Source organism: Myodes glareolus, chromosome X (assembly GCF_982192425.1).
Source record: "Myodes glareolus chromosome X, mMyoGla1.1, whole genome shotgun sequence".
NCBI classification, from domain to species: Eukaryota; Metazoa; Chordata; class Mammalia; order Rodentia; family Cricetidae; genus Myodes; species Myodes glareolus.
In genome coordinates this window covers 96,954,782-96,965,919 of record NC_142053.1, presented here as the reverse complement: position 1 = coordinate 96,965,919, position 11,138 = coordinate 96,954,782, and the positions used below count along the sequence as shown (strand labels likewise).

At 40.0% G+C, this 11,138-nt stretch overlaps 1 protein-coding gene across 1 annotated transcript; it reads right to left on the bottom strand.

Moving 5' to 3' along the window:
- Positions 1 to 8,844: 8,844 nt before the first annotated feature.
- On the bottom strand, positions 8,845 to 10,094 carry LOC125410274 (melanoma-associated antigen B3-like). Its single transcript, XM_048449734.3, has one exon. It carries the CDS (start codon positions 10,048 to 10,050, stop codon positions 9,052 to 9,054), a length of 999 nt encoding a protein of 332 aa, XP_048305691.1. The 5' UTR covers positions 10,051 to 10,094; the 3' UTR covers positions 8,845 to 9,051.
- Positions 10,095 to 11,138: the final 1,044 nt, after the last annotated feature.

Genomic DNA, 11,138 nt, shown 5'->3' with positions numbered 1-11,138 from the left:
ATCCTGCACCTTAAGTACCAATAGCGATAGCGGTAGTGAGTGAAGTTTTAAAAAGATCCCAGAAATGTCATCACTAATTATCCTCAGGAAGCATCACCTGAAAGGGGAAAAGAAAAGAACTGCTATGTGACAGCTTTGTTCCCAGTGCCTACTTCAGGACCAATCTGACTATGGTGCAGCCTGCATTGACAGGTAGGAAAGTAGAATGTTTGTGGGGAAATGACATCACCTGGATGAGGTTTAACAGTGAAGGTCAATTTTGGGTCATCAACCCTGAGAATGACTTCTTTAGGGTAGCCCTGGGTAATCTTCCCCCAGCAATTTCAATACCATGGCCAAAATCCATAGTAACAATCTTTTCACCAATAGGATAGACACCAATGATGGTGATGTGTACTGGGTGAACATTACAAGCCTCTTCCACCTGATGGCACCAAACCTTCCTGACTAGGGAAGCTCTGGAAACCTGCTGACAAAAAAGACCTGTAAACCTGGGTCCTGGTTACTATCATGGACCTAGCCTGGGAAGCCTCAGAGGGCATCTCTATTGATGCCATCAGTTTGGGAGGCTATGGACTGAAAGAGGTACCTCTCACGTATGAGGTCTTCACCTGGCATCATTGGGTGTCTGTGAATAACTTTATGTCCTCAGAATCCACTGCAGCCACTGAATACAAATAAAAGATCAATTTGCCACATGGTCTTCTTCTGGTTAAACATTGGACACCACCTGGAATACTGACAGAGCAGACCCAAAAGAACCTGGCTGCTCTATATCTTCCATGTCAACTGGTTCCTGAAAGACGAAGCAAGTAGATTCCTATGGCTAGGCTTTGGAGAGATTACTCTCAAGCTAGGCAATATTTGTCAATGATTTGAAGGAGAAGACAGTGCCCAAGAAATACTGATTTGGCTAGTACCAAAGTAAGGACCCCTGGATCTCAGTGTCCTCAGAGTCATTTAAACCATTTAGCTATTCTACACTCACAAGGACTTCATGGGCAGAAGGTTTTTAATAACCAAAGCTTCCTACTAGAAGAGGCCAACCAGGATCTTTCCAAGGAGGTGTTGACTGAGCTCAGAAGAATGTGTGCACAAATGTTTTTTTCTACAAGGTCCCATGTAGTTGAGGTTGGCTTCAAACTCACTGTGTGGCTAAAGATGTAATTCTGATACTTCTCTATCTTCTGAACAAATGTGCCACCAAAGCAAGCTAGACAGCTAACACTTCCATAGCATCATCTGGGTCCTAGGCACTGTTCTAAGCACATTATGAAAAGATCTTTTCCTTTTATGAAAGAAGCATTTTACAGATCAAGAAATGAAGTTAGATTGGACATAATGGCACATGTCTTGAAATTATAACACTAGGAAGATCAAGGCAAGAAAACCTCATACATAGTGAGACCCTATCTCGAAAGAAAGCAAACCACAAACCAGAGAATTATCCAGTGAATAGTCCCTCCTCCCCGTGTGTGTGTGTGTGTGTGTGTGTGTGTGTGTGTGTGTGTGTGTGTGACAATAATTAGACTCTAGGAGGCAGAGGTCAGTGGCTCTTTCTGCGTTCATGGACAGCCTGGTCTTCAGAGGTAGTTCTAGGACAGCCAGGGTTACACTAAGAAACTCTGTCACAAAAGAAAAAGAAAATAGAAAAGGAAATATATAAGGAAAGATAGAAGGAAAGGAAGGAAGGAAGGAAGGAAGGAAGGAAGGAAGGAAGGAAGGAAGGAAGGAAGGAAGGAAGGGGTTTGGAGATATGGCCAGGTGGTGGTGGTACACACCTTTAATCACACCACTCCAGAGGCAGAGACAGGCAGGTCTCTGTGAGTTCAAGGCCAGCATAGTCAACAGAGTGAGTTCTTGGAGAACCAAGGCTGTTATACAGAGAAACTATCTCAAAAACATAATAATAATAATAATAATAATAATAATAATAATAATAATAATAATAATAGGAATACTCAATGGCTATTTAAAAAACAACTTGAAGTTTAGCACATAGTGTGTTGGGGAGTCTCTGGGGTAAACTGGAGAGAGAAGGTGGATTTGATCAAAAGGCAGTATATATCCATATGAAATTCTCAAGGAACAAAAAAAAATCAAATATTTTTAATGTGAAAAAAAAGAGAAGAGCACAGGTGATACAACCTGGTAGAAAATAATGAGGTCACATGAGCACTTGCATCAGGAAGATATTATTTGTCTTTTAGGAAGCTTCTTCTGCAGGTTTCAGGGTCACTATTATTCTAGGTATCCAACTGACATGTTTGCTTTACTCAGTTTGTACACTGATAATGCTGTAGAACAAGTTATCTTTTTTAGGCTATAACCCACTATTGTGCTTATTTTTAAACCAAAGAGAGAGTAGGACATAGTCTCTGTTTAAGAGTGCAGATGTTTCTTTAAGTTTGGCTTCAGTATTTGCATGTTAAATCTTGTCAGGACCTGGCTCTCTTTCCATTGCAGCTCTGAGAATAATGTTTTATTTTGGTGGGTTATTTGGTTGAGATCAATTTCATTATGTAGTTCATTGTGGCCTCAAATTTTCAGATCTCCCACTGTATCATCCCAAGTGTTGGGATTACAGTTATGTGTTACTATGCCTGGCTCTGAAGTTTATGCTTTGAAAATCCCTGAAGTTCTGGAAATACAGCTCACTGATAGATTGTTTTCCTAGTGCATGGGACTCTAGGGTGATTCCTCACTATTACAAGCAATAACCAAAACCTATAAAATGCTCTGACATCAAAATAATAAAAGATATATTATCTCAGAAAGACAAACATCGAAAGTTCTGTTTCGTGCAAAATCTAGACTACATGGGAGACATGAAAGTAGAAAGGGGTGTATTGGGAGCAAAGGAGGCCATTAGAATGTTGAATGAGACAAGAACAAATGAATGGTGGACGGATATGACTGATGTATATTTTACACATGATTAACATACATTTTATGCATGTAAAATGTTATGATGAAACCACTATTATGAACAAAATATGTATTATCAATGAGAAGGAAATCAATGGAGTGTCATCCTCACTGTCTCCCTCCTGACAGAAAGAAGTTCTCTGGGACCCAAACAGGGAAATGTAAAGGTGAGTCATTCAACCATCCTTGCCAAGGAACATGCAGTTATGATAGCTCAGTAGAGCCTGCCTGTCCTGAGTTCCTCAGGCCCTAAGTCCTTACTCAGTGTCCTCATCTGAACACCCTGCAGGGCCACGGTCTCACTTGTTCACTGATGACTGCACATTAAGATTAATAATCTCATTTCCTCTAGACCTGAGGCAAAACATGATGGGAATCCATGAACCAAGTGATACATTTGCCTTCACAGAATTAAAATATATTCATTTCCTAGCAAAGATATCATAAAAAGAATGAGAAAACAATTCACAAACTAGGGGAAATAATTTTCTAAGGACATAGCTGATAGAAGGTTGTTTCAAAATATTCAAGAACATCTAAAACTCAATGACAAAAATTCAATGTAAAAATAAGGAAAAAATCTGAAAAGATGCCTAACCAAAAGATACAAAATATAAGTAAGTATATACATTCTGATGCCACATGCCACTAAGCAACCATAAGCTAAAATAAAAATGTAATACCCCTACATATCTATTACAAGTGTTCAAATCCAAAACACAGACGACAGAAAACCTTGGTGGTAGGCAGAAGTTTCTGAGGCTACTAGAAAATATCTCTGCTCTGGAACTATCCCCTAACACAGTAAAGTAGGAAGAGGAAGAGTTTGGGGCAGCTTGGACACACTGGAATTCACCTTGGGCCTAGTGGTATTTCTCACAAGCATGGAAGTGACCTTTTTCAACATGAGTGATGACGACTGGTCAAAGACAGATGACAGGAATGTGGGCTGAAGTGCAAGTGATGCAGGCACCAAGACTGCGCAACATGAACCCACATTCATCACTGGTGAGAATGTAAAATAGCACAATCACTTTGGAAGGCAATTTGGAATTTTTCTACAAAACCATTCAGACTTTTGCTATAGCATACAACCATTATGCTACTCAATATTTACATAAACAAGTAAAAAAAACTTAATGTCTATGTGATGATATGTACATAATGGTTTGTAGAAGGTTTATTTGTTGTTGCCCAAATTAGTAGCAATCCAGATGTTTGCCAGTTTGTGAACAAGTAAATAAACTGTGGTACATTCAGACTATGTCACTAAAACTAAAGCCCGGTCTGTTAGCTGTGACCTTATTAACTTCAAATGGACATAACTTGAACAAATTTTGTGAGGAAAACTGAGTTTTCTTTAAAAAAATTGAATAAGTTATTAAACCATGAAAGGATACAGAAGAAATGTATGCATATGTTACTTAGTGAAAGAAATCAATATGGATGACATGCATGGTGAACATTTTCCATGATATGATAGGGAAGCCAAAACTGTGGCAACAGTAAAATGTTGGCAGTAACTAGCACTCAGAGGGAGGTATGACAGGAACATAAGGAACAAGGAGGTTTTTGCAGTGAAATGATGCTGCAGTGATTAATTTTGAATATACATTACACATTTGTCAAAAAATCACATAATATGTAACATCAAGAGTGACGTATAACATAAACTATGGACTTTAAGATGTGATGTAATGCTATGTGAAGATACATTTAATAAGTATAACAAATGCACCACGATGGTATGGGATGTTGATATCAGGGAGGTTGAGTATGTCTAAGAACCCACATTGTATATGAACTCTATACATTCTACTTAGTTTTTTATAAGCTTAAAACTGTTCTAAAATAAAGTCAGTTACTAAAAGATCATATGAAAGACTCTGCCTCATTCTTTTCTCTTGAATTTAAGGACTGAATGCAAGGGGTCAAGGGATCAGGCCATTTGTTTTCTCAAATATCCATTTGTGAGTTGTTATCTCAGTTCTCCCTCACTGGGCTTTATTTGACTGCTTGAAGGGTCTGGGATTTTCAGGGATTTCCTATTTCTTGACCTAAAGTTTTATATATATATATATGTATATATATATATATATATATATATGTGTGTGTGTGTGTGTGTGTGTGTGTGTGTGTGTGTGTGTGTGTGTGTGTGCGTGTGCGTGTACATATATATCCTGGACCTTTTATGTAGCCCTCACTCATGAAAATGAAGGTGACTAAACTTACCAGGCAACAAATATTCTTGATTCCTAAGATGTGGCAGACAAGAGACATCTCAGTCAGAAAGTATTTGCCTTGAAAGCATGTGAACTTAATTTCAGTTCCCAGAAGCTGAATGCAGTAGTGTGTCCTTGTAATCCTAGTGCAGGACTGGCAGACACGCAGATCCCAGGGGCTTGCTGACCAGCCAGACTAGCCTCCTTGGCAAATTCTAGGCTAGTAAGAGGCCCCAGGGCTCAAAAAAAATGTGGCTAGTGCCTGACAACAAACAATGACTACAATTGACCTCTGACCTCCTCACACACCTAACCCCTCACCCAACATACAGAAGCAGCAGACAGATTTGCGTTTTGGGCTGTGTCTCTCATTGGGACTCCTAACTCAGGATCCTAAAGTTAACTGATCTTAGGACCGTACTTTTGCTAAGCAGAGTGTGAGGGTAATTTTGTCTTATATTTATGCCTGAAAATAAAGTCTAAAATCTAAGAGAGGATTCTATGGGGGTATCACTGATAGAGGTGGGATAGTTTTAGAACTAATCAGAGCTTTTGTTTTATACCTGCCATACCTTGAAAATCCTCCATCTCAAGGCCTGAGCCACCCAAGCCTGAGGCCAAGGTCTTCATCTTCCAGAGACTTCCAAAGGAGAAATTAACCCCACTCAGTTGAAGCTGTCTTGGAACTCTGTTACTTGACCACAGAGTCAGGATACTACGAATCACATTGATCTGGGTGTGTGCTTCTCGACTTCCTCATCGGGTTCTTCAATTTCTCATAGATTTAAGATTCCACCTCTATTGATGTAAAGCAATTCTACTTTGGGTAAGACAGATCCTGAGAATCTTTAGTATGACGGCAGGCAATTTATTGGTGGACAGCCCTGCCTGGCATGTTCCTTATCTTGCATTCTTACAGGGACATCATAAATTTTATTCATGTTCCTAGATTACAGATTAACTGAGAAATATCAAATTACTATAACTGATCAGTTTCTCTGTACTATAGGAAAATCATAAAACAAGGAAGGGACCTTGGGCAGATGTTTCTTTAGAAAAACAGTGGCTTTTTCTTTTTCCATTACAAGTCAGAGTTAGCTTCATATATAACATTGAAAATGTTATAATTTTTTAAAAGGAAATTTGACAGAATGATGGAATATGAGTGCATTATCTTTTGAGTTTATCTGATCTGCATCATATGTAATCATGGTTTTACCAATATTTTCTCTCTTTCCTTAATTCTTTCCTCTGCACCTCAAATGTTTTCATTGCTTTAGCTATGTGTTTCAATCTAGTGAATTAGACACAAAATCTCTCTTTAGAAAAAAATAGCAAGTTCTTTCACCAGGGTCTATTTGAGTGTTACCAACCTTATTCTCTACTCGATGTACCCTCCCCAATGCCCAAGATCTAGCCTGGGCCCTTCTTGGCCTATTCTGGTCACCCCTGCCTGAGTTGTCCCCAAAGTCTACACTTCAGCCAAGACCTGCTCAAAACCACATCTAACCACTTAGTCAAACCAGATCTTGAACAGCTTTTTCCAGGGTCCAGGACATGCCCTACCAACTCCTGATCTAAAGGCCCCTTTTTAACTACATTCAATCTGTTAGCTCAGCCATATCCTGCACTTCTTTCACCAGGCGAATCTGCCTAATTCTACATAGTCTTTCCAATCTTCTACATCCACAATCAAACCGCAGACTTGGACCAGGACATATATCCTGCATGACAGTCAAGCCCTTGTCTCCACCTGACTCCATTTTATCTAAGCCCTACCCAACATTTAGGTTTAACCTTCTCAGTACATCATGTATCCAGAAACCTAGTGGATGTTACTACCCTAGTATCTCCTTCTACTTCAGACCAGTGGCCTTTGTCAAAGCCCTATAGTTTACCAGTTGTGTGAAATTGTGCATTATCAAAATCGGGGAACTTCAGACTGATGATACAGTTATACTATTTTTAAAATCAGGAGCTATATTAGAAATTATATCACATTAAGTGTTACTTAGCAAGGAAAACTAAGTATTGTTGTGATATTTCATTTGTATTTTAATAAATGCAGTTTGCCTTAAGTTCAGAGAGTAAAACAGTTCCATTGGTCAACCTTACAGACCAGGAAGGGGTGACACACACCTGTAATCCCAGTAGCCACATTAGGTTGCCATAGAAACCAAGTAGCAGTCGTTTTTGCCTTTAATCTCAACCCTAGAGAGGAATGCATATGACAGGAGGAGACAGCTCTCACTCAGTCTCATTCTGAGGATTCCTGGAGGCAGAATTGCAATTTTGGACTGAGGTAGAGGTAAGAGCCAGGGGGTCATTGTTTTGCTTTTCTGACCTTCAGGTTGAACCCCAATTTCTGTGTCTTGGTTTTTATTAGTCATACTACAAAGTACTATGTTTTCCTATGAAAAATCAATTTCAGTGTGAGGTCAACTTTTCTCAATTGATATAACACATTTTTTATGTTTAAATGTACTGCAAGGACTCTAAAAATTTCCTCCCTTCAAACTGCCATTCCAGTCAAGCCACTTTTATTTTTATTCCTTTAACCACTAGTGAAAATGTCTGAAAGTTGCCAAATTGTACACAGTGTAACATGATCAGTGGAACATGCTCTGGATCCCCCAGCCCATGGCAAAGAGTACCAGCACAGCATCTTCTAGATGCCCTGCCTTCCTTTAGGATTCCTCCTCAGATTCTGTGTGTATAGAACACTCAGGTTATTTAGTGATCTTTACCTCCTGGCACAGAATTACAGGACACTATCTATCCCAGCCAGTTTGCTCACAAATCCCCCAAGTAAATGTCAACGACATTTTCCCTTTCACAGCTTCGTTTCTCAATGGGGAGGGTCTGGCTCCTTCCCCTCCTGCCCACATCCTAAGCTCATCCACTTAGTTGCCTCGTTTAAATTGTTTCCCATGGAAAGGATTGAAGTTTTCCAAGAACTGATTTTGCATTAATCAAATAATGCCCTTTTGATTATTTTCTTGTACAAACCCCTTCCTAGCCGGGCAGTGTTGGCACACACCTTTAATCCCAGCACTTGGGAGGCAGAGGCAGGTGAGCCTCTGAGTTCGAGGTCAACAAGTTCCAAGACAGCATAGGCTACAGAGAGAAACCCTGCCTCAAAAGAATAAAAAGCACTACCACCACCAACAACAACAACAAAAAACTTCCTTTCGTCTATTAATTGTACTGGTTATTACATTTTCTCTATCTTAGCTCTCTGCCTCTAAGAGTATATGGTTAAATGATGTTTATGATACAAGTAAGTATATGAGTATTTGGACCTAACTAAATATTACTTAAGTCCACATTTTTAATTAAATTTTTTCCTATAAAAATTTTTGATTACATCATTTTCCCTATTCAATCTCCTCCCAGGTAGATGAAGGAGAAACATTTACTTAACACTTTTTAATTTTATTAAATGCAGAAAAAATTTCAATGCAAATATTAAACACATTACCATTTTTTCTATTTCTCTATTTCCTATATTAAATTATTCTAAGTTAAATTTAAGGAAATGCTTATTACAATTCTATCTTATCTTGAAGTAGATGAATTAGCTAATAAAAGCTTCTCCAATTACTTCTATAATGAAACTCTTACTTTTAACACATTAACATGTGTGAACAATATGATTTATTGAATAAATCACATTGGTAGGCAAAAAGGACATTTGAAGAATTGAAATCAAGCAAAATGCAGATACTTTTCTAAGTTGCCCACACAGAACAAGAACACAAAGCTACTCATCACACTCCTCTATTTAGAAAGAGTCCTCCAGCGCCTCTTTCAGAAACTGCCCTCTTGAAATGCAAAGTCAAATTCAAAACTTTAACTTCACTAGGTGTGGGAGGACCTGGTTGACACAGATGTGGAACATTTAATTGCTGTGGATTACAGTGTCACCAAGTACAGCTGCGGCTCTAGCTCTTTCTTCTTCATCTTTCAAAGCCTCCTCATACCAGGACTCGAAGGCACTGGGCACTGTATGGTTGATCTTAGCCCAAAATTCCAGGATTTTCATCTTGCTTGTCTCCGCATGAGATCTTGGGCCCCATAGAAACTCATAGCTTGCAGGATGACTGTTGGGAACTTGACGGTACTCCAGGTACTTAAGCTTCACTAGATCTTGAGTGATAAGCTTCCTGGGCTCCCCAAAAATGAAATGCTTCTTTCCGTCATATATTTTCATCTTATTCAGGAATTCCCAGATCTTTTCCTCAGGCGCACAGTTTCCTCTCAGGGATATCACACCTAGGAGATTCATTAGCAGGCCAGTCTTGGGAAATCCCCTGCCTCTACTCACAGTGCCATTGTTGGGGAGATCCATTTTGCTGACAAGGGCGTATGAATGCTTTGTAGAGTCCACTTCCTTTAAGTCTACACCAAAAACCACTTCTATGCTGAACGAAGCTTGTCTAAGGATCTCCAAGAAGTGCTTGCTGTGCTTTTTGGTGATCACCTTCAACATGTCTGCTTTCAGAATGGGTTTCTTCATTTTATACATGTGCATCATGTACTTCACCAACACGCGAACTGTACTGATTAGAGAGCTCTGCGGGGGCTTCATAGTGGAGGTGGAGGCCTGGGAAGAATTCTGTTTTCTCTTAATTCTGTAGTTATCTCCTTCATTTGCTCTTGTAGGAGAACCAATGTTAAACTTAGTGGTAGAAAGAGCTCTCTGCAGCACCTTGGAAGTGCTTTGAAGCCTACAAGCTGATTTTGTACGGGTAATAATCCCCATATAAGGAGAAGGTGGAAAGGGAGATCCTTCCTCCTCTGTTGCAGGGGCCTGAGCACTCTGGAGATCCTGGGTCTTACCTTTAGTCTCCTGGCATTTTTCTTGGCCTCGGAGCTTATTCTTCTGATCCCAAGGCATGGTGATCTTGTTCAGAGTATAGGCTAGCAAGCCAGTGGTGCATTCACCTGGAGAGAGAATGGGATTGCATAAGCACCTTCAGCATAGACACAGACACAACTTTTGGCTTTAAGGAGACCACCTTTGCAGGATTCTGGGAAAGTACCATCCTAAGAACTCAGCTGGCCCTTGTTCTGATCAGCCTGTCCTCTGATAACCCAGTGGCACTAATTAAAGTGTGCTTTCGACTGCAGCCTGCCACCACTGGCTGGTGTGCACTGGCAATGCAAGTGATGATGGCAGACTTAATTCTGGTGGACCCCTTTCCTCGGGGGATAGAAGATCTCTGATCTTCAATGCCAATGAAATTATCAGATCAAATTGTAAGCTGTGCCTGGGCCCCTTCCTTGTGCTGCAGTAATTTTTGATTACTTCACCAAATGCCCTCATTCCCTTCCTTGGGCCCCTAAGATGAAATGAAAGAACACCTGAGCCCTCAACACCTTCTCCAACTAACTCAGTTCTAAAAGCTGACACAGGCTCACTGGCTGCTCTCTTAGACACTACCCTTTTTGAGGCTTTCTGTGCAAAACTTAGTGTGACAGGTTTACTGGGCCACACAGGGCTAGAGTAACCCCATATGGGACAGATTTAGTGGGACGCTATAGATTGTGAGGATGGAACTGGTCTTCTAAAGCCAAAGTCAAGGTCCTAAACTTAAATCCAGGTGACTCCCAGGGTATTTTTTCCCCTTTCCTTCTTCCAAGGTTTTGCATCGCAAGAGAAATGAGAATGACCTACATCCTGCCAACTTTGCCCAAGGTTTCCCCATACTGACAACAGGGGTGTGTTGTTAAGGAACCTCACTATTATAGAATCCATGCTCTTTAGGTCCTCAACATATCAAGTGAAGCCAGGAATTCTTGCTGTTCTCACATGAGTAATGTAAACTTGAAATGAAGAGTCAACCTTCCTCAGTCACCATTAGAAATAATTTCAAGCCTTAATGGGCCAACCTCTGGGAAGATTCTCAGGTGTGACAGGTGATACAGGGATCCCTGAGACTCTCTATTTTGGAGAATGTGTCCTTTAACTCAGAGTTTCTCAAC

Excerpts from the sequence above, each read along its gene's own strand:
- LOC125410274 (XM_048449734.3), bottom strand. The coding sequence starts at position 10,050 with ATGCCTTGGGATCAGAAGAATAAGCTCCGAGGCCAAGAAAAATGCCAG.